Source organism: Bos indicus x Bos taurus, chromosome 29 (genome assembly GCF_003369695.1).
Source record: "Bos indicus x Bos taurus breed Angus x Brahman F1 hybrid chromosome 29, Bos_hybrid_MaternalHap_v2.0, whole genome shotgun sequence".
NCBI classification, from domain to species: Eukaryota; Metazoa; Chordata; class Mammalia; order Artiodactyla; family Bovidae; genus Bos; species Bos indicus x Bos taurus.
This window is the reverse complement of record NC_040104.1, coordinates 8,590,733-8,608,364: the sequence shown is the minus strand read 5'-3', so window position 1 is coordinate 8,608,364 and position 17,632 is coordinate 8,590,733. Positions and strand designations below refer to the sequence as shown.

Here is a 17,632-nt window from a genome sequence, read left to right as displayed (position 1 = left end):
CTCCCTCCACCCCGAACCTGTTCAGCTGAGTTCCCCCAGCGAAGCGCCTCAGTCTAGGCGCGCCCCGGGTCCCATCCCTCCTCTGGCTGCAGTCGCCGCCCCGGCCGCCAGGGGGAGCCGACGCGAGGCGGGCCGGCCGGACGCTGTGGGAGGGGGCGGTCCCGCTGCGGCCCCGCCCCCGCCCCGCCCCGGCCGGGCCCCGCCGATTCTCTGGTCTGTCCGGGACAGACTGGCTGGCGGGCGGGCGCAGACGCCGCCGGGCCGGAGCGGGCCGTGCGGGAGCGCGCGGAGGGAACAGCGGCGCCGTCGGGTCCCCGTCGGGGCTCCGTGGGTCCCCGACCCGCCCCCGGCCCGGCTATGGCGGGCGCCAGGCCCGGCGTCCACGCGCTGCAGCTAGAGCCGCCCACCGTCGTGGAGACCCTGCGGCGCGGGAGTAAGTTCATCAAATGGGACGAGGTGAGTGCAGGGGCTCCCTGCTCCGCCCAGATCCGGGGACTCCGTCACTCCTGCTCCGCCAGACGCCGGGGACCCCCGGCCCAGACTGGCCTGATCACCGCGCCACCCCCATCCCAGCCTGGCTGCGCTCCGGAAACTTGAGTCCCCAATCGTCCCCGTAAGGAAGACTTTGTCCCCCACCCGCCAGTCCAGCCCCTCATCTGCGGAAAATTTGACATTTATTCCTTGGCTCGGAGATTTCGAACCCCAATAAATCCTAGCCCCTGCTTTTTTACTCGTCCTTCTCACTTCTCCCTGCCCGTCTAATTTTCGTTCCTCCAACCCTGGCCTGGTCACCAGACCCCTGCCCGGCACTGGACGGTCTGGCTCAAGAACCATGGCCCCCACTCTGGCTTAGCGTATCCCCATTCTGACTGGGTGCCTCTGGGACCCTGCTCTTCCTCGTACCCTATTTTGAACATTCTTCTCCATTCATCACTTTTTCACCCTGTTCTGGCTGGCACCCCTTTGCCTTGCTTCTAGATCCCAGCCCAGCTCCCCGCTCTGGTGGGAGTACCAAGTCACCCCACATGGAGACTTTGCCCCCCAAGTTCCTCCACCTCGGGGGAACTTTGCTCACCACTCCTTAGCACTGGGACTTTGAACCCCAATAAATCCTGGCCCCCTTTTATCTGACCTGCCCCTGCTGCATCCCCGAGGTCCCGCTCCCACCTGCGGCTCGGCGACGGGTCCTGCCCCTCACGCTCGTTTCCACAGCGCCCCTTCCCCTGCCCCCTGGGCCCCTCCTCGCCGGCCTGAGCTTCCTAGCTGCTCCTTCCCAGCCAGGCCGGAGGCCTGGAAGACTCCCGGCTCCTTTCCGGCTGGGTGGGGCGGGTAGGCGTGAGAGCTAGGGGAGGGGCTGGGGGCGTGGCCCGAGGTAACAGGTGTGCCCTAGAGGGTCTCCCGGCGCCCCTGGGACTAGGGCAGACCCCTCCCCCCAGGCCAGCTTGAAGGGAAAAGTTTCTCCTTTTCCTTCCAGTGTGATAAACCCAAATAAGGAAGTGGGAACAGGGAGAGGGCCCTGGGGGTGGGGTGGGGGTTGCTGACAAGGACTTGGGGCCTGAGAGGCTGGGGTTCCGGCTGCCTTTGAAGACCGGGCCCCTGAGGAGGGTTAGAGGGAGGCCCTGGAGGCAGTGCCCACAGAACTAGCCCCTCTTCACACTACTGGGGGCCCCTGAGCCCCAGGGCAGGGTTGGTAATCCCAGAGAAGGGCTGAGGGTAGGTGTCAGCCCAGTGAGGTGGGGAGGCCCAAGCACCCCAAAAGTTCCCAAGCTGCCGTCCCCTCTGCCTCCAGCTCAGTCTCCCATCTTTCCTAAGCAAAGCCTGAGATGGGCGGGGCTAGTGCAGTCCCCATCCTCCTGCAGATGGAAACTGAGTCTGGAGAACAGAGACTGATCCCAGGCCCCACGGTGGGGTGGCGGCTGAGGCCAGCAGCTGGGAGTCTGGCAGAGGTCCTGGTTCCCTGCTTCCCAAACGTTGGGACTCGAGAGCCATACTTGTTATTGTTGTTCAATTGCTCAGTTCAACAAGAACCCTCCATGGACTGAAGCCTGCCAGGCAAGGGATTTCCGAGGCAGGAATACTGGAGTGCATTGCACTTTCCTCCTCCAGGGGATCTTCCCGATCCAGGGATTGAACCCGCATTCCCTGCATTAGCAGGTGGATTCTTTACCGCTGAGCCACCAGAAAAGCCTCTGGAACCACGCTAGTAGTGTTAGTCGCTCAGTCATGCCCGACTCTTTGTGAGCCCATGGACTGTAGCCCACCAGGCTCATCTGTCCATGGAATTCTCCAGGCAAGAATACTGGCGTGGGTTGCTGTTTCCTCCTCCAGGAGATCTTCCGGACCCAGGGATTGCACCTGGGTCTCCTGCATTTCAGGCAGATTCTTTATAGTCTGGTCTACCAGGGAAGCCCTGGAGCCATACTGCCTGCGTGCACATCTTGGCTCCTTTTCTTGACCTTAGGAAAGCTGCATAGTCTTTCTGTGGCTCAGTCTTCTCAAATGTAAAATGGGAAGAACAGTATTGCAGACCTCATAGGATGTTTAGAGAACTAAGTGAGCTCCTAGATAGTGGGTGCTTAGACCTATACCTGGCAAGCAGAAGGGAGGGTGAGCTGTTGTACTGACCACCAGTGAGCAGTAACTTGGGAGTGGCACCAGGGTGAGGCAGGGTCTTCTGTTGGCCTGGGGGAAGAGAGTTCTGGGCTTCCCTCGCGGCTCAGTGGTAAAGAATCCACTTGCCAGTGCCTGCTAATGCAGGAGATGCGAGTTTGATCCCTGGGTCAGGAAGATTTCCTGGAGAAGGAAATGGCAACCCACTCCAGCATTCTGGGCTGGAAAATCCCACGGACAGAGGAGCCTGACAGGCTACAATTCAAGGGGTTGCAAAGACTTGGACACCACTGAGCAACTAAACAGCCACAGGAGAGTTCTGCCTGTGGCCACTTGGTCACTTGGGCCCTGGCTGAGTCTGAGCTGCTGATGACACCACCCCGTCCCCACCGCTGCTGGTCCTGAGTCACACAGGGTGGCTCTTCTCGGAAATGGAGCCAGTGCACCCTTTTGCTGCCCTTCCACCAGGCTCTTTGAGTGAGGGCTGAATTCACTGTCTGGGCCTGAGGGCAGGATGAGTACCTGTCCAAGGGGACTTAGTCTGTGCTGTAAGATGGGTGGGGTGAGCCTCGAAGCTGTGGGACTCCAGTGGGGTGCAGAGCGGGGGGGTAACGGACTTTGAGGCCGATGTAAGGGGTGGCTGGCTGTCCTGGGGACCTGAATGAGGGACACAGAGGACCGTGAGGGTCAGTTCCAAACCCTCTTCTTTCATTCCATAAATATTCCCAAGGGGGCTGTGGGGGCTTCAGCCACCAGGGACCTCTCAGACCTTATGAGGAAACAGCCCAGGGTTGGGGTCTGGGGAGGCCTCTCCAAGGAGGCAGATCAGATTTCATGGGTAGAGAAAGAAAGGAAGATATCCCTGCACGGGAACAATGATGCAAAACCTGGGGATGGGGAATAGATAGTGAGTGGTCCATGTGACAGAGTCTTAGAGCAAGAAGGAGGTGGGGCTGGGAGGGGCCTAGGAGCTCAGCTTTGTCCTGAGGACTGAAAGGAGCCACTAAGGACCTGTGGCCTGGCTGAGCCGTCATCTTCACTCACTAGCAGAAAGATTGGAGTGGATGGGCCTGGGCTTCCAGGGCCCAAACCTGGGCAGCAGCCCTCACTCCCTGACCCCTGCCATCCTTCTCGTCCCCAGGAGGCCTCCAGTCGGAACCTGGTAACCCTGCGAGTGGACTCCAATGGCTTCTTCCTGTACTGGACGGGACCCAACATGGTGAGGGTGGTGCTGGCACAGCTTTCTTGGGTCTAGGGCCCCCTACCCCATACCCCCTGAAACCATTCCCTGACCCTACCCTTGGGGGTGGGGCCCCGCTGCTGCCTGACCTCTCCCACAATTCCCTGGACAGGAAGTGCTACGGGTGGGGGCTAAGACTGGGGCTACAGCAGGGGGTGAGCACTCCCTGGCCCCGGTGGGGAGCTTGGGGGCTTCCAGCTCTCACCCTGGAGCCTCTCAGACCCACCGTGGCATCTGGTTTCCCCAGGAGGTGGACACACTCGACATCAGTTCCATCAGGGATACCAGGACGGGCCGTTATGCCCGCCTGCCCAAGGTGAGTGATGGGGCCCCAGGTTATGGATGGGAGTGAGGTAATGGGGGAAGGGGACAGCCCTCTTCACCCTTGGCTCTCATCTACGCAGGACCCCAAGATCCGGGAGGTGTTGGGCTTTGGGGGCCCTGATGCCCGGTTGGAGGAGAAGCTGATGACAGTGGTGGCCGGGCCAGACCCGGTGAATACAACATTCTTGAACTTCATGGCCGTGCAGGATGATACAGCCAAGGTGGGCTGGGATCGATGGCTGGGCCTGGGGGAGCTACTGCCTCACTTGCTGAGTCAGCCATCACTTAGTAGGCACCTGCTGTGTACTAGGCTGCCCTCTGCCCCTTTTTCTGATCATCCTCTGACAAAGCGGTTTATAAGCATTTCCTGTGTATCAGACAGTGGCTGAGCCAGCCCCTCTGTCCCCCACTCACGCCCTGCCCCTGGATCCTGACCCCTCAGGTCTGGTCCGAGGAGCTCTTCAAGTTGGCTATGAACATCCTGGCTCAGAACGCCTCCCGGAACACCTTCTTGCGCAAAGCGTGAGCCCTGGGCCTGCCCTGGGGAAGCGCGGGGCAGGAGTGCGTGGTGGGGGGTTCAGGAGGCTGTTGTCCCAGGGCGTGACCCTGCCACCTGTCTCCCCCAGATACACGAAGCTGAAGCTGCAGGTAAACCAGGATGGACGGATTCCAGTCAAGAAGTGAGCACCCCTTTCCCTCCTCAGCACCTCCTCTGCTGTTCTGACCTTGGTGACCTTTGCCCCACTGACCCTAACCCTTCCCATCTGCTCAGCATCCTGAAGATGTTCTCAGCAGACAAGAAGCGGGTAGAAACTGCACTGGAATCCTGTGGCCTCAATTTCAACCGAGTGAGGGGCCTGGGGACAGGGGTTGGGCGGGTATCACAATGGGTGCCTGCCCTTTCAGGGCCGGCTGACCCTGGGTTCTGACTCTCCACTCCTGGCCCCTAGAGCGAGTCCATCCGGCCTGACGAGTTTTCCTTGGAAATCTTTGAGCGGTTCCTGAACAAGCTGTGTCTGCGGCCAGACATTGACAAGATCCTGCTGGAGATGTGAGCAAGGCCGACCTGCCCACCGGCCCCCGTGTACTGCGTCTGGCCTCTGCCGGCAGCGGCATTCCTTCCAGTCCCGGGAGGGGAGGCAGACCTCTTGGGGGTCTCTGTGTGCTGGGCTGTAGCTGTGCTCAGGGTTGCCTGGGGCTCTTATGTGGACAGTTCTGTGCTGACCCTTCTTGGCCAAGGATGCTCCTGAGACAGCAGGAGGTCCCCCGCGCTGGGGACCAGAATGCATTGGCTCAGATGTGTTGTGGATGACGCTGGACCTGAGGTTGGACTCAGGAGCTGCAGGCAGGCATGGTGTGGTGGGCCAGGCCCTTGGTGGCTTCCAAAGCCCTTACTGATACCAGCGTCGGCACCAAGTGGTCAGGAGAGTGGATGGGGAAACTGAGGCCCAGGGCGGCTGAGACTGGCCCCCGTCCCCATCAGAAGGTTCTGGAACTAGGCACCGACCTTCTGACTCCTCCCCCAGGGAGGGTTTGAAGCAGGGGCTGGTGAGGCTGCAGCCTAAGCCAGCATCTCACCCCCTCCAGAGGTGCCAAGGGCAAACCTTACCTGACGCTGGAGCAGCTCATGGATTTCATTAACCAGAAGCAGCGGGACCCGCGGCTCAACGAAGTGCTGTACCCACCTCTGCGGCCCTCCCAGGCCCGACTGCTCATCGAGAAGTACGAACCCAACAAGCAGTTCCTGGAGCGAGGTGAGCCAGCGTGGGAACTGGGGGCAAGGCGGGAGGGCCCCCACTGACCCTGCTGACCCTACCCTGTCCCCCAGACCAGATGTCCATGGAGGGCTTCAGCCGCTACCTGGGAGGTGAGGAGAATGGCATTCTGCCGCTTGAGGCCTTGGATCTGAGCACAGACATGACCCAGCCGCTCAGCGCCTACTTCATCAATTCCTCGCACAACACCTATCTCACGGGTGAGCGTGCCCATCCTAGCGTGACCTCTGCCCTCTGGTCCTCAGACTGCCTCCCTCCCTTTGGGGTGGCCCATGCTGGGGAAGCAAGCCAGAAATAGCAAGCCTGTCCTGGGGAGCGGGCTTCTGTGCATGGGTTTCCCCGGAGGTCCAGGAGGCTTCCCCAGGGGAAGGGCTGAGGCCTGCACCTGCCCTGTGAAGGACAGCCTGTGTATATTGGAGGGGTGGCGGGGCTGGAGCTGGGGCCACCTGGTGCTCTTAAGCTGAAAGGAGGCCAGGAGGCGGGGTGGGGCGGGTGGGGCGTGGTGGGGCAGGTATCCAGAGAGGGACCCTGGAGGCGCAGAAAGAATGGAAGGAATTTGTACTGATCCTGAGTGAATGGGAAGGCTTCTTGCAAGGTGTTGAGCAGGGGGAGGTGATGTGACCTGGTATGTTTTTAGAAGGATGACGCCCGGTGCTCCACAGAGATTGGATGGGAGGCGGGGAGGAGCCTGCTGTCCCCAGGAGGAGGTGACAGAGGCTGTTCCAGGGCAGCCACCGTGGAAGGAAGAAAGGGAAGCGGGGGGCCGTGGGGGTGCTGGGGACAACCCCCAGTTCAGGCCGGTGGGATGGGGGCTGATGGGAGTTCATCTGAGAGAGGGTGAGACCTGGAGGTAGAGGGCCCGCCTGTCCGCCAGTGCCGACGGATGCTGACTCTGCCTGGCTTTGGGGCTTTGGGGAGAGGTGATGCTGGTTCCACAGTGAATCAAGGAGTGATCAGCAGCTGCCCAGACAAAGAGAGCCCAGGCTAGGCCACCACCGGGGCTCTGTGTCCCCGGCACGGCCCCACCCAGCTCAGCGCAGGCCTGGGGAGGAGGATGAGGAGCCAGGCTGGCTGGGCACTGGTGGTGATGGAGCCTGGCCCCCAGCGGGGCAGCTGGCCGGAACCTCGTCGGTGGAGATGTACCGGCAGGCGCTGTTGTGGGGCTGCCGCTGTGTGGAGCTGGACGTGTGGAAGGGGCGGCCGCCCGAGGAGGAGCCGTTCATCACGCACGGCTTCACCATGACCACGGAGGTGCCGCTGAGAGACGTGCTTGAGGCCATCGCGGAGACCGCCTTCAAGACTTCGCCCTACCCCGTCATCCTCTCCTTTGAGAACCACGTGGACTCGTGAGTGGGGCCCCAATCCCAGCTGGGGGGAGTCCCTGTTGACCCAGGGACAGCCACTCACCATGACACTGTTGGATTGCTCCTATGACCTTTGACCCTGTGAGAGAGTGACCCTTTTGGTCATCTTGCCAGCCTCTGATCCACTCTGGGGATTTCAGCTTCACCCCAGGAACCTCTGACCTCTGACCTTGGCCCCACAGGGCGAAACAGCAGGCCAAGATGGCTGAGTACTGCCGCTCCATCTTTGGGGACGCTCTGCTCATCGACCCCCTGGACAAGTACCCGGTATGGGGCTCAGAGCTGGGGCAGGGCGTGGGGGTTAGGGCACCCAGCAGACGCTGACCTGTCCATGCCCACCAGCTGGCCCCAGGCGTCCCCCTGCCCAGCCCCCAGGACCTGATGGGCCGCATCCTGGTGAAGAACAAGAAGCGGCACCGACTCGGCAGCGGCGTCCCCGACAGCTCCGTGCGCAAGCGGCCACTGGAGCAGAGCAACTCGGCCCTGAGCGAGAGCTCCGCCACCACCGAGCCCTCCTCGCCCCAGCTTGGTGAGATCCTGGCCTGACCTCCTACCCCAGTCCCGACTCTAAGCCCCCACTTCTCTGAGCCCAGCCCTCCCTGGAGATGCGCCTTCTGCGCCCAACCTGACCTCCCCCCTCTCTGAGCCACTCGCCGCCTGGGATGTGGTTCCATCCACCTCCTGACCCTTCAGTCTCAGCCTCCAGCTAGCACCTCACAGAGGTGTTCCCCCTCGACCAGGTTGTAACTCAGACCTCTGACCTCAGTGAACCATCTCTCTCCTGAGACCCCTTCTGAGTGTACCCTCCCAGTGGGTCCTATTTCAGCTCACCCTGACCTCTCACTTTATTGAGGCCCCTCTTCCATCTGACCCCTGACTGCTCACCTCCCTAAGCCCCTTCATGGGGTGTAGCCCTAACTGACCCTTGACTTGGAACCCCTCCTTGTCATCCTTCCCCCTAACTGTCAGGACTGTTGTATCCCAGTTCTCAGCCTTCTGAGCCACCCTACCTATCTTCCTGAGTTACATCTCCCCAGAGTTATATTTGCACCCTGACCTTTGACCTTTGACTCCTCTACACTACCACTGGGTTTGATCCCATTCAATTCCTGACCTCCCCCTCTCCTCAGCGACACTGCGCTGAGAGTACCCCTGGACTCCATGAGGCAGCTCTGCACCCCCCGGGCCCAACCCTTCCTGGCTCCTGAGCAATTGTGTGCCCTGACCCCTGACCCCATGGCCTTGTCCTCTGCAGGGTCCCCCAGCTCTGACAGCTGCCCAGGCCTGAGCAATGGGGAGGAGGTGGGCCTCGAGAAGCCCAGCCTGGAGCCTCGGAAGTCTCTGGGGGAGGAGGGTTTGCAGCGGGGCCCTGATGTTCTTGGACCTGCCTACCGGGAGGATGAGGAAGAGGACGAGGAAGAGGAGGAACAAACGGACCCCAAAAAGCCGACCACGGATGAGGTCAGGCCTGCGAGCGGGATGAGGGGGCAATGGCATGCCTTCACTTCCCAAGTGGGCTGAGCCCTGACTGTGCCAGGCGCAGCCCTGAGCGCTGGGTCCACCTGCCCTCCCAGAGTTCACACAGAGGGGGTGTGTGTGGAGTTGGGGAGGGTCTTAGGTAAACAGGTATGGAAACAAGTGTGAAATTGTGTTTGGGATATGGGCTGGGAGGGGTGAGTTAGGGTGTAGAACCGAGGTGAGGAGTGGGGAGTCAGACCTCGGCGAGGACATTGGGTGAGCAGACTGAGGAAGGGGGGCTGTGCACAGGCCTTGTGGCAGGGCCAGAGAGTGTGGAGGAGGGAGGGGCACTGAGTTCTGGGGAAGGGAGGTGACAGGAAAGGTCAGCGCTGAGACTGGGTTTGGGAGGGGCCTGGAGTGGGGATGGATGTGGGCAGAGGTGAGTGAGCTCAGGACACAAGGCTTGGGGAATCTTGTGAGTACCCAGGAAGAGGTGGCAAGGCGGTGGCTGGAAATGAGAGTGGGGGTGGGAATTTGGGGGCTCACCCTCATGTGAATAATTGAACCCCTGAGGTTGGCTGAGGAGTTCCACCTTCCAAGGATCAGGGGGCAGGAGGCAGACTGGGAAGGTGGGGTCCAGGGCCCGGTCAGCAAGGCCCAGAGAGAAGGTTGTGGGGCGCATGGGACCATGACGGACAGGCTGTGGCCGGGCTGGGAAGAGGGTCAGCGCCTCCTCTGTGGTGCGGGGGCAGGTGAGGGAGCTTCCAACTCCCGGCTGGGGGGCACGGAACCGCTGACCCTGCGATTGGGGGCCCCAGGGCACCGCCAGCAGTGAGGTCAACGCCACTGAGGAAATGTCCACACTCGTCAACTATATCGAGCCTGTCAAGTTCAAGTCCTTCGAGGCTGCTCGAAGTGAGTGGGGTGAGAGGTGGGGGAAGGGGAGGCAGTCGGGCTGTGCCAGGCCTGATCCTCTCCCACCTCCACCCCCCAGAGAGGAACAAGTGCTTCGAGATGTCGTCCTTCGTGGAGACCAAGGCCATGGAGCAACTGACCAAGAGCCCCATGGAGTTTGTGGAGTATCCTTCCGCACTGGCAGTCTGGCGGGCCAGGGTGGGGCTGCTCACTGGGAGGCAGGCTCGGGTGGTTCTACCACTCCTGACTCTCAAGCACCCCTGTCTAGGTTGGGAGTGGGCCTGGGAGACTGCCCAGGGCCTAGGCTGAGAAGTGGGGGACTGCGGGACAGCTTGAGCTAAGGCCGGGAGATGGGTTCACAGGAGCCGAGGATGGGCCTGGAGCACTGGGCTCGAGGCAGAACGCGGGGCCAGTACCTGCCTGTGGTCCCTGACTGTCAACCTCAGATACAACAAGCAGCAGCTCAGCCGCATCTACCCCAAGGGCACCCGCGTGGACTCGTCCAACTACATGCCCCAGCTCTTCTGGAACGTGGGCTGCCAGCTCGTTGCACTCAACTTTCAGACCCTGGGTGAGCGCTGCCCTGCCTTGACCTTTGACCTCTGGCCCCCAGCCTCACTAACTTCTGCCCCCTGATCCTGTGAATCTTGACTTCAGGGACCTCTGACTCTATCTAATACCAGATCCCCAAATCCAACTAAGACCTCAGCTGACCCTAACCCCTGACCTTGGCTGATGCTAGACCTGGCCCCTTGTCCAGTATTCTTGGAATCTGGATCCTGGATGCCATCTGATCTGACCTGAATGACCCCTGGTTTCCCCACTGCACTGCATGGCAGTGTCCTTCCTGACCCCTGACCCTGTTCCACCTGCTGACCCTCGCCCTCCCCATGTCGCGCACCGCCCCCCCCAGATGTGCCAATGCAGCTCAACGCCGGCGTGTTTGAGTACAACGGGCGCAGCGGCTACCTACTCAAGCCTGAGTTCATGCGGCGGCCGGACAAGTCCTTTGACCCCTTCACCGAAGTCATAGTGGATGGCATCGTGGCCAATGCCGTGCGGGTCAAGGTGGGGCCGGGAAGGGCGCGAGCCAGGGTGTCCCAGGGGTGGGACTTTTGAGCAGCCTCCTCACCCTCCTGGCCCCCCAGGTGATCTCGGGGCAGTTCCTGTCCGACAGGAAGGTGGGAATCTACGTGGAGGTAGACATGTTCGGGCTTCCTGTTGACACGCGGCGCAAGTACCGCACACGGACCTCACAGGGGAACTCGTTCAACCCTGTGTGGGATGAGGAGCCATTCGACTTCCCCAAGGTGAGCCCCAGACCTGCTAGACTCCCTTGGGGGAACAGGAGCGCCATGTGGTCGGGGTCAGAGGCAGGGGTGCCGAGGCTAGGGGTGTCACCCCAGACCTGCCGGGCTCTCTTGGTGGGGGAACAGGAGTGCCACATGGTCGGGGGTCAGAGGCAGCGGTGCCGAGGCTAGGCCTGTCACCCCAGGTCCTGCCTGTCCCCGCGTCAGGCTGGAGCTCCCTGCCCTCTGTGGGGTCAGGGTGGGGGGACAGGAAGCTGAAACGGCAGGAGGTCCCGTAGCCCCCTGGGGGCACAGCCCACCCCCTCTCCCAGGCAGGAGGGACTTGCTGCAAGCTCACCCCAGCTGCTCCCTGCCTCCCAGATGGATGCGCCTGCCGAGGATGCGGCCTCAGTCTCAGATGCATGGCTTGGTCTAGTTGCTAAGCCGGCAGTGACCAGACCCGTCCTGCCATAATGCTGCCTGGAGGGGTCTGTCTGCCTGTGTTCTGGACTCAGGGCTCTGGGGAACACTGGCCACCTCTGGCCCGGCTGCGGAGGTGCGGGTCCACCATTGGCTCAGTGGCGATGGTGACTGATGGTCTGTGGTTGGGTCATGTGGTCCAGGGGCCCACTCTGGGTGGCGGCCTTGCTGGCCATGGTCATCTGCGGCTCAGACCAGACTGGGCCCTCAGGTGGTGCTGCCCACACTGGCTTCGCTGCGCATCGCGGCCTTTGAGGAGGGGGGCAAGTTCGTGGGGCACCGGATCCTGCCTGTCTCTGCTATCCGCTCAGGTGAGACCATCTGGGCTCTGGGCAGTTAGGGGGGGCACAGTGTGTGGGGACCTGTGCTCAGCCCCCTTGCCCTCCCACCCTCCCAGGGTACCATTACATCTGCCTGCGGAATGAGGCCAACCAGCCGCTGTGCCTGCCAGCCCTGCTCATCTACACCGAGGCCTCCGACTACATCCCCGACGACCACCAGGGTGAGCCGCATGGGGCTGGGGCAGGGCAGGCCAGGCAGGGTGGGGACAAGGACACCACCAGGGCCTGGGACTGGCTGGGACTGGTGGCACCAGGTGGGTGGTAAACAGATCTGAGGGTGGTTTTGTGGTCCCTGTGTGAGACCAGAGCTGGGGAGTGTGTGGGCCCTGGGGGTTCTGTCTGAGACCCTTGCCCTCTGCCCCTCCACCCCCAGACTATGCAGAGGCCCTGATCAACCCCATCAAGCATGTCAGCCTGATGGACCAGAGGGCCAAGCAGCTGGCTGCCCTCATTGGGGAGAGCGAGGTGAGCCAGGGCAGGTCAGGGGCAGGCACAGTGATGCCTGGAGGGGTCTGTCTGCCTGTGCTCTTGACAGGCAGGAGGGCAGCAAGGCTCAGGCTCACCTGGACCCTGGGGGTCAGGGTGGGGGAGTGGTCAGAGCTGACCCCTGGGCCCAGCCCTGGTGGAGAAGCACCCTGCAGCCTTCTCCGCTCTCCTCTGTCTATACCGCCCATGCCAGTCCCAGCTGGTGGTAGGACTCTTTTCCCTGAGGAGCCTGTTCCCTGCTTGCTGCTGCTGTCAGCTTCATGGGTTCACCCACACTGTCCCTCCAGCCCTGGGCTCTGCCTCCAGCGCCCTTCCACCACGCTGCACGGCTAGGGCTTCTGGGCTCTCTCGTTCAGGAGGCTCAGCTGCCTGGAGTTACTCGCCACATTTTAAGGAGGTGGAAATCCCTTCTGCTTAAGAAAGGCCTTCAGGACTGTCCAGGGCTAGAATTCTGGCTGCCGGCAGGCTCAAAGCCAGGGTGAGGAGTTCAGCCGCTTCACCAGGGCAGTTGGAAGCCCTAAAAGCTTTTCAAGCATGGTCCTGGGAGCCATGAGACGGGCCGTGGCTTCTGCGGGGAGGGGTCAGGAGCAGAGGCTGGCCACACATCTAGGCCCGGTCCCCTGGGGGCCTGCGGCAGCAGGGAAGAAAGCTGGCTGTCTGGAGTTATTAGCGGGAGAGACTAGTGCCCCCTCTGCGGTCACTTCCTTCGTTGATTTAATCAGGAGCTAAGCATCGAGGAAGATGAGCAGCTGTGGGCAAGGGTGGAGGGGGGACTCAGAGACAGGAGGGAACTTGGGGCTGGGCCAGGGCTTTCCAGAACAATCTAGAAGTTCCTAACCATATGCAGTGAGGCCTCACATCCTAGAGACATGACCTCACGTTCTCTTCCCCAGACCCCACGTGCCAAAGGGGGTTAGAAATGCATGTCTTGTTCTCATAGAGTTATTCTCACAGCCCCCACGTGACAGACGAGAGGAGTCCAGGGCCACAGGCTGAAGGAGGTTGTGAAGGATGGAAGGGTCTAGAGAGGGGGAGTTCCCTGGTGGTCCAGTGGTTAGGACTCTGCACTTGCACTGCCAAGGGCCTGGGTTCCATCCCTGGTTGGAGAACTAAGGTCCTCCACAAGCCTCACGGTGTGGCTCCCTCCCCCCAAAATATTTAAAAAAAATAAAAGAAGGGTCTGGAGAGAGTAGCATTTCTGGAAGGAGCATAGAGCATTCTACTTCCTCCACCTCACCCTTGCAGGCTCAGTCTGGCCCGGAGACGAGCCAGGAGACCCAGACTCAGCAGCTGGGGTGCCAGCTGAACCCACACCCGACGCCCAGCCCGCTGGACGCCTCCCCGCGCCGGCCCCCAGGCCCCGCCACCTCCCCGACCAGCTCCTCCATCAGCTCCTCCATCAGCAGCCCAGGTAAGGGGCGGCCTGGGGGTAGGTGGAGAGATGGGGATAGCTCTGCCCTTCTCCAGCTTCTCACAGCCAGCCCTGCCTGTGCTTTCCAGGTCAGCGTGATGATCTTATCGCCAGCATCCTCTCAGGTAGGGGGCAGGCCTGTCCTGGGGCAGGGCTACTTCTGCAGGGAACCGGTGCTCCGGCAGGGGTGGTCTGCCCCAGCCCAGCCCAGCCCAGCCTGCCTTTGCTGTCCACAGAGGTGGCCCCGGCCCCGCTGGACGAGCTCCGAGGCCACAAGGCCCTAGTGAAGCTCCGGAGCCGGCAAGAGCGAGACTTCCGGGAGCTGTACAAGAAACATCAGCGGAAGGCCGTTGCCCTCACGCGCCGGTTGCTCGACAACCTGGCCCAGGCCCGTGCGGGGAGCAGGTGCCGACAGCGGCCTGGTGTCCTGTGAGTATCCTGCCTGCCCATGTGCTTTGTGCGTGGATGTGAATGTGAATATGAATATGAGGGTTTCTGCACCAGGTGGACATAGACAGATGGCCCAGGGCTGCCCTTTTGACCCCCAGGAAGGAGGTTTGCTGCAAGGAAGACAGAGGACTCTGGGTCCCACCCTCTTTGCAACCCCGTGAACTATGCAGTCCATGGAATTCTCCAGGCCAGAATACTGGAGTGGGTAGCCTTTCCCTTCTTCAGGGGATCTTCCCAACCCAGGGATCAAACCCAGGTCTCCCACATTGCAGGCGGATTCTTTACCAGCTGAGCCACAAGGGAAGTCCCTTTCCACCAAGAGGGATACCTTTTTTGAAGTCCTCATAAGAGCGTGTTTCCGGGGACTGTTGCCCAGATAGGCTCCTAACATTTGTGTGGAGCTGACAGGCCTCCTCCTTGGCATAACCAATCCCACCTCTCCGGGCTGGTATCTGTCACTGCCTGTGGGCATCTGCCCTGTCCCCCTGCCCTCCTTGCCCAGGTCCATGTGACAACCTGAGTATTACCCAGAGGGCTTCTCCCCACAGAAGCGGGGAGGACGAGAGGGCAGAAGAGGAAGAGGTTAGCAGGTATCAAGAGTTCCAGAAGAAACAGATGCAGTGTCTGCTGGAGCTGAGGGAGGCCCAGGTGGACACAGAGGCGGATCGGAGGCTGCAGCACCTGCAGCAGGTGGGGGGGGGGGGTGGTGGCATGTGGTGGGGGGCGGGGGGAGCCTGCCTCTGGGACAGGCCTGTCATAGCCCGGGTCACCTGTCGGCCACCTGTGTCTGTAGGCTCAGCTGAAGCTCAGGGAGGTTGTCCTGGACGCTCACATGACTCAGTTGAAGAAACTGAAGGAGATAAACGAGAGGTGAAGGCCGGGGATCTCGTGGGCGGCGGGGTCAGGGGGTACTCCCTGGTGCCACGAGGTAGGCAGAGACACATGGACACACACAGATACACACACGCATGCGTGCACGGAGAGGGGCGTACTCCCTGGTGCCACGAGGTGGGCAAATGCGCACACGCACGCGCGCGCACACACACACACACACACACGCACACCCCTGTCCTGCCATTGACCCTGCCTGTTCTCCCACTGGCTCCTCCAGGGAGAAGAAGGAGCTGCAGAAGATCCTGGACAGGAAACGCCACAACAGCATCTCAGAGGCCAAGACCAGGGAGAAACATAAGAAAGAGGCGTAAGGGCATCGGGGCTGGGAGCCAGTGGTGACCTGGGCAGGCCGGGTGGGTACCTGGGCGCTGAGCCCATCCTCCTTGCCTCCCGTGCAGGGAACTGACAGAGATTAACCGTCGGCACATCACTGAGTCAGTCAACTCCATCCGTCGGGTGAGTGGAGCTCAGATGCCACCCTAGCCCACCCCTGTTCCTTCAGTCATCCCAAACCAGAATCTTGGGTGTCAACCTGGTGTTCCGTCACCCTAGAGGGACTTCTAGATCCTTTCTCTATGGGTCTGCTGTTAAGAGTCATCTCAGGACGCTGGTCACACAGCCCCGGGAACCTTCGCCTTCTTGCTCAGAAAGAGAGTCTGCCTGACTTCTCTGCCGCCAGAGCCCCGGGGCCCAGGCCCCTCCCTTAGAGACCCTTGTGTGAGCCCTTGTCCCCCACACACAGCTGGAGGAGGCCCAGAAGCAGCGGCAGGAACGCCTTGTGGCCGGACAGCAGCAGATCCTCCAACAGCTGGCGGAAGAGGAGCCCAAGGTGAGGCCGTGGGTGAGGGGCAGGCGGGCGGCAGGTGGGCAGAGCACTGCGTGGCCTATCTGATACTGCTCCTCCTGCAGCTGCTGGCCCAGCTGGTCCAGGACTGTCAGGAGCAGCGGGAGAGGCTGCCCCAGGAGATCCGCTGGAGCCTGCTGGGCGAGACACAGGAGGGACTGGGGGACGGGCATCTGGTCGCCTGTGCCAGCAACGGTCACGCGCCTGGGAGCAGCGGGCACCTGCCCGGTGCTGACTCAGAGAGCCAGGAGGAGACTACAAAGCTCTGAACTGGCTGAGCAAGAGGTGGCCACCAGGCCAGGGTGGGCGCTGGGAGGAGGGCAGGAGGCTAAGACACTAAATATGCTCTTTTTTTTTTTTTTTAAACTTTTTATCTTTAGAAATTTTATTTTTTTAAACCAGGGCAAGCACCCCACACTAACTCCCTCCTTTTACCCCCCTGGGGTCCCATTAGTTTCCAGCCCCTCCTTCCTGCCCTCAGTCCTAGGGAAGGTGCTGGGTGGGTCACACTGGGCCAGAAGGGCCTCACCCCCATGACACCCACACCCTAGAGTGGGAGTTGTCTCCCTCACTTCCCCAGGGAACAGTGGGTGGAGCCTTTGAGCTCCGGGAAGTCACATTCTTTCTCTTTCCTTTGGGGATTTTTTTTTTTATGTGAATAAATGTGGATTTCAGGGACCCTGTGTGCAGCGTGGTTTGGGGCAGTACTGGAGAGGATTCTGGGCCCTAGATCTGGTTCTGCTTTTTCTGGAGCCTCAGTTTTCTCATCTATAAAATGGGCTTGTGGGCATTGTGGGTCAGGCCCCCAAAAAAGGGGTTTTGAGACCTCCTTGCCCAGGAACTGCCTGGAGGTCTTGCCAGTGACCTGACATCAGAGGCCCTCCGGCCTCCCCCAGGCTCTCTCTCCTCTCTGCGCTCTGTCCTGGGTTCTCACTCTGCTTCCCCCGCCCCTTACTCTGGTTACTTTTCTCTCTCCTAGGCTCTTCTTGTCTTCCCTTCATAGAGGCTCAGGCCTCTGCTTCAGGAAGCCTCCCCTGCCCCCTCTTCCTGTAGCCTGATATGACCCAGGCACCCAGCATCTTCCGCTGAGGCTGCTCTTTGCCACACAGGCAGTTGGTTCCGTTATCAGGGGATAGACCTGCTGGGGTGCAGGTGGGCAGCTCAAACCCTGCCCAACCTCAGGGCACCTGGGCTCTCAGCGATGGGCAGGGAGCAGATGGGCCTGGAAGTGACCCTTGGGAAAAGGGGTGCTGACGGTCACAGCGTGTGCAGGGGAGACGCAGCATCCCCCTCCTCCCTGTGAGGGAGATGTTATGCCTGTTTTGCAGATGAGGAAACTGAGGTCACATCTAAGTCAAGACATCCAGGCAGGGGGGGCATGGACCCTCTAGGGCAGACTGTCTTCGGCCAGCCTGGAGGACCTACTCCACGCCTCCCCCCTCCTGCCCTGGGACAGTGTGGAGTGGCAGAGACCCCACAGTGAGGGTGCGGCTGGGTTCTACAGCAGGGTCAGGCTGGCACTTCTTCAAGGCCTCTCCCAGCTTCCTGGCGCTTCCCGGGCTGACTGCCTGCCTCCTCCGGAGGAAGGCAGCCTCTTATCTGGGCTTATCTCCTGCCAATTGAGTGTTTTCTTTCTTTGTTTTTGCTGCAGCCTCAGGCAAACAGATAGGGTGGGGAGGCCAGAGAACAGGGCTTCCAAAGCAAGGCCTTCCCAGAGCCGGGGACTTCTGCCTTGGGCCCCACTCCCAGTG

At 61.2% G+C, this 17,632-nt stretch overlaps 1 protein-coding gene across 1 annotated transcript; it reads left to right on the top strand.

Annotated features, from left to right (window-relative positions):
- The first annotated feature begins 231 nt into the window (after window positions 1-231).
- On the top strand, window positions 232-16,559 carry PLCB3 (phospholipase C beta 3). Its single transcript, XM_027532759.1, has 31 exons — window positions 232-456; window positions 3,752-3,829; window positions 4,098-4,166; window positions 4,255-4,395; window positions 4,617-4,696; window positions 4,801-4,854; window positions 4,947-5,022; window positions 5,125-5,225; window positions 5,762-5,928; window positions 6,003-6,149; window positions 7,055-7,295; window positions 7,496-7,580; window positions 7,656-7,842; window positions 8,569-8,774; window positions 9,590-9,686; window positions 9,766-9,850; window positions 10,133-10,257; window positions 10,600-10,754; window positions 10,835-10,996; window positions 11,667-11,766; window positions 11,853-11,957; window positions 12,170-12,261; window positions 13,528-13,693; window positions 13,783-13,818; window positions 13,930-14,122; window positions 14,692-14,833; window positions 14,937-15,013; window positions 15,255-15,344; window positions 15,436-15,493; window positions 15,780-15,866; window positions 15,947-16,559. The coding sequence occupies exons 1-31, from the start codon at window positions 358-360 to the stop codon at window positions 16,148-16,150; spliced, it is 3,705 nt and encodes a 1,234-aa protein (XP_027388560.1). The 5' UTR covers window positions 232-357; the 3' UTR covers window positions 16,151-16,559.
- Window positions 16,560-17,632: the final 1,073 nt, after the last annotated feature.

Excerpts from the sequence above, each read along its gene's own strand:
- PLCB3 (XM_027532759.1), top strand. The coding sequence starts at position 358 with ATGGCGGGCGCCAGGCCCGGCGTCCACGCGCTGCAGCTAGAGCCGCCC. Across the intron at positions 9,851-10,132 it reads AGCCCCATGGAGTTTGTGGA|ATACAACAAGCAGCAGCTCA; the intron begins GTATCCTTCCGC and ends TGTCAACCTCAG. Across the intron at positions 10,755-10,834 it reads CCAATGCCGTGCGGGTCAAG|GTGATCTCGGGGCAGTTCCT; the intron begins GTGGGGCCGGGA and ends CTGGCCCCCCAG.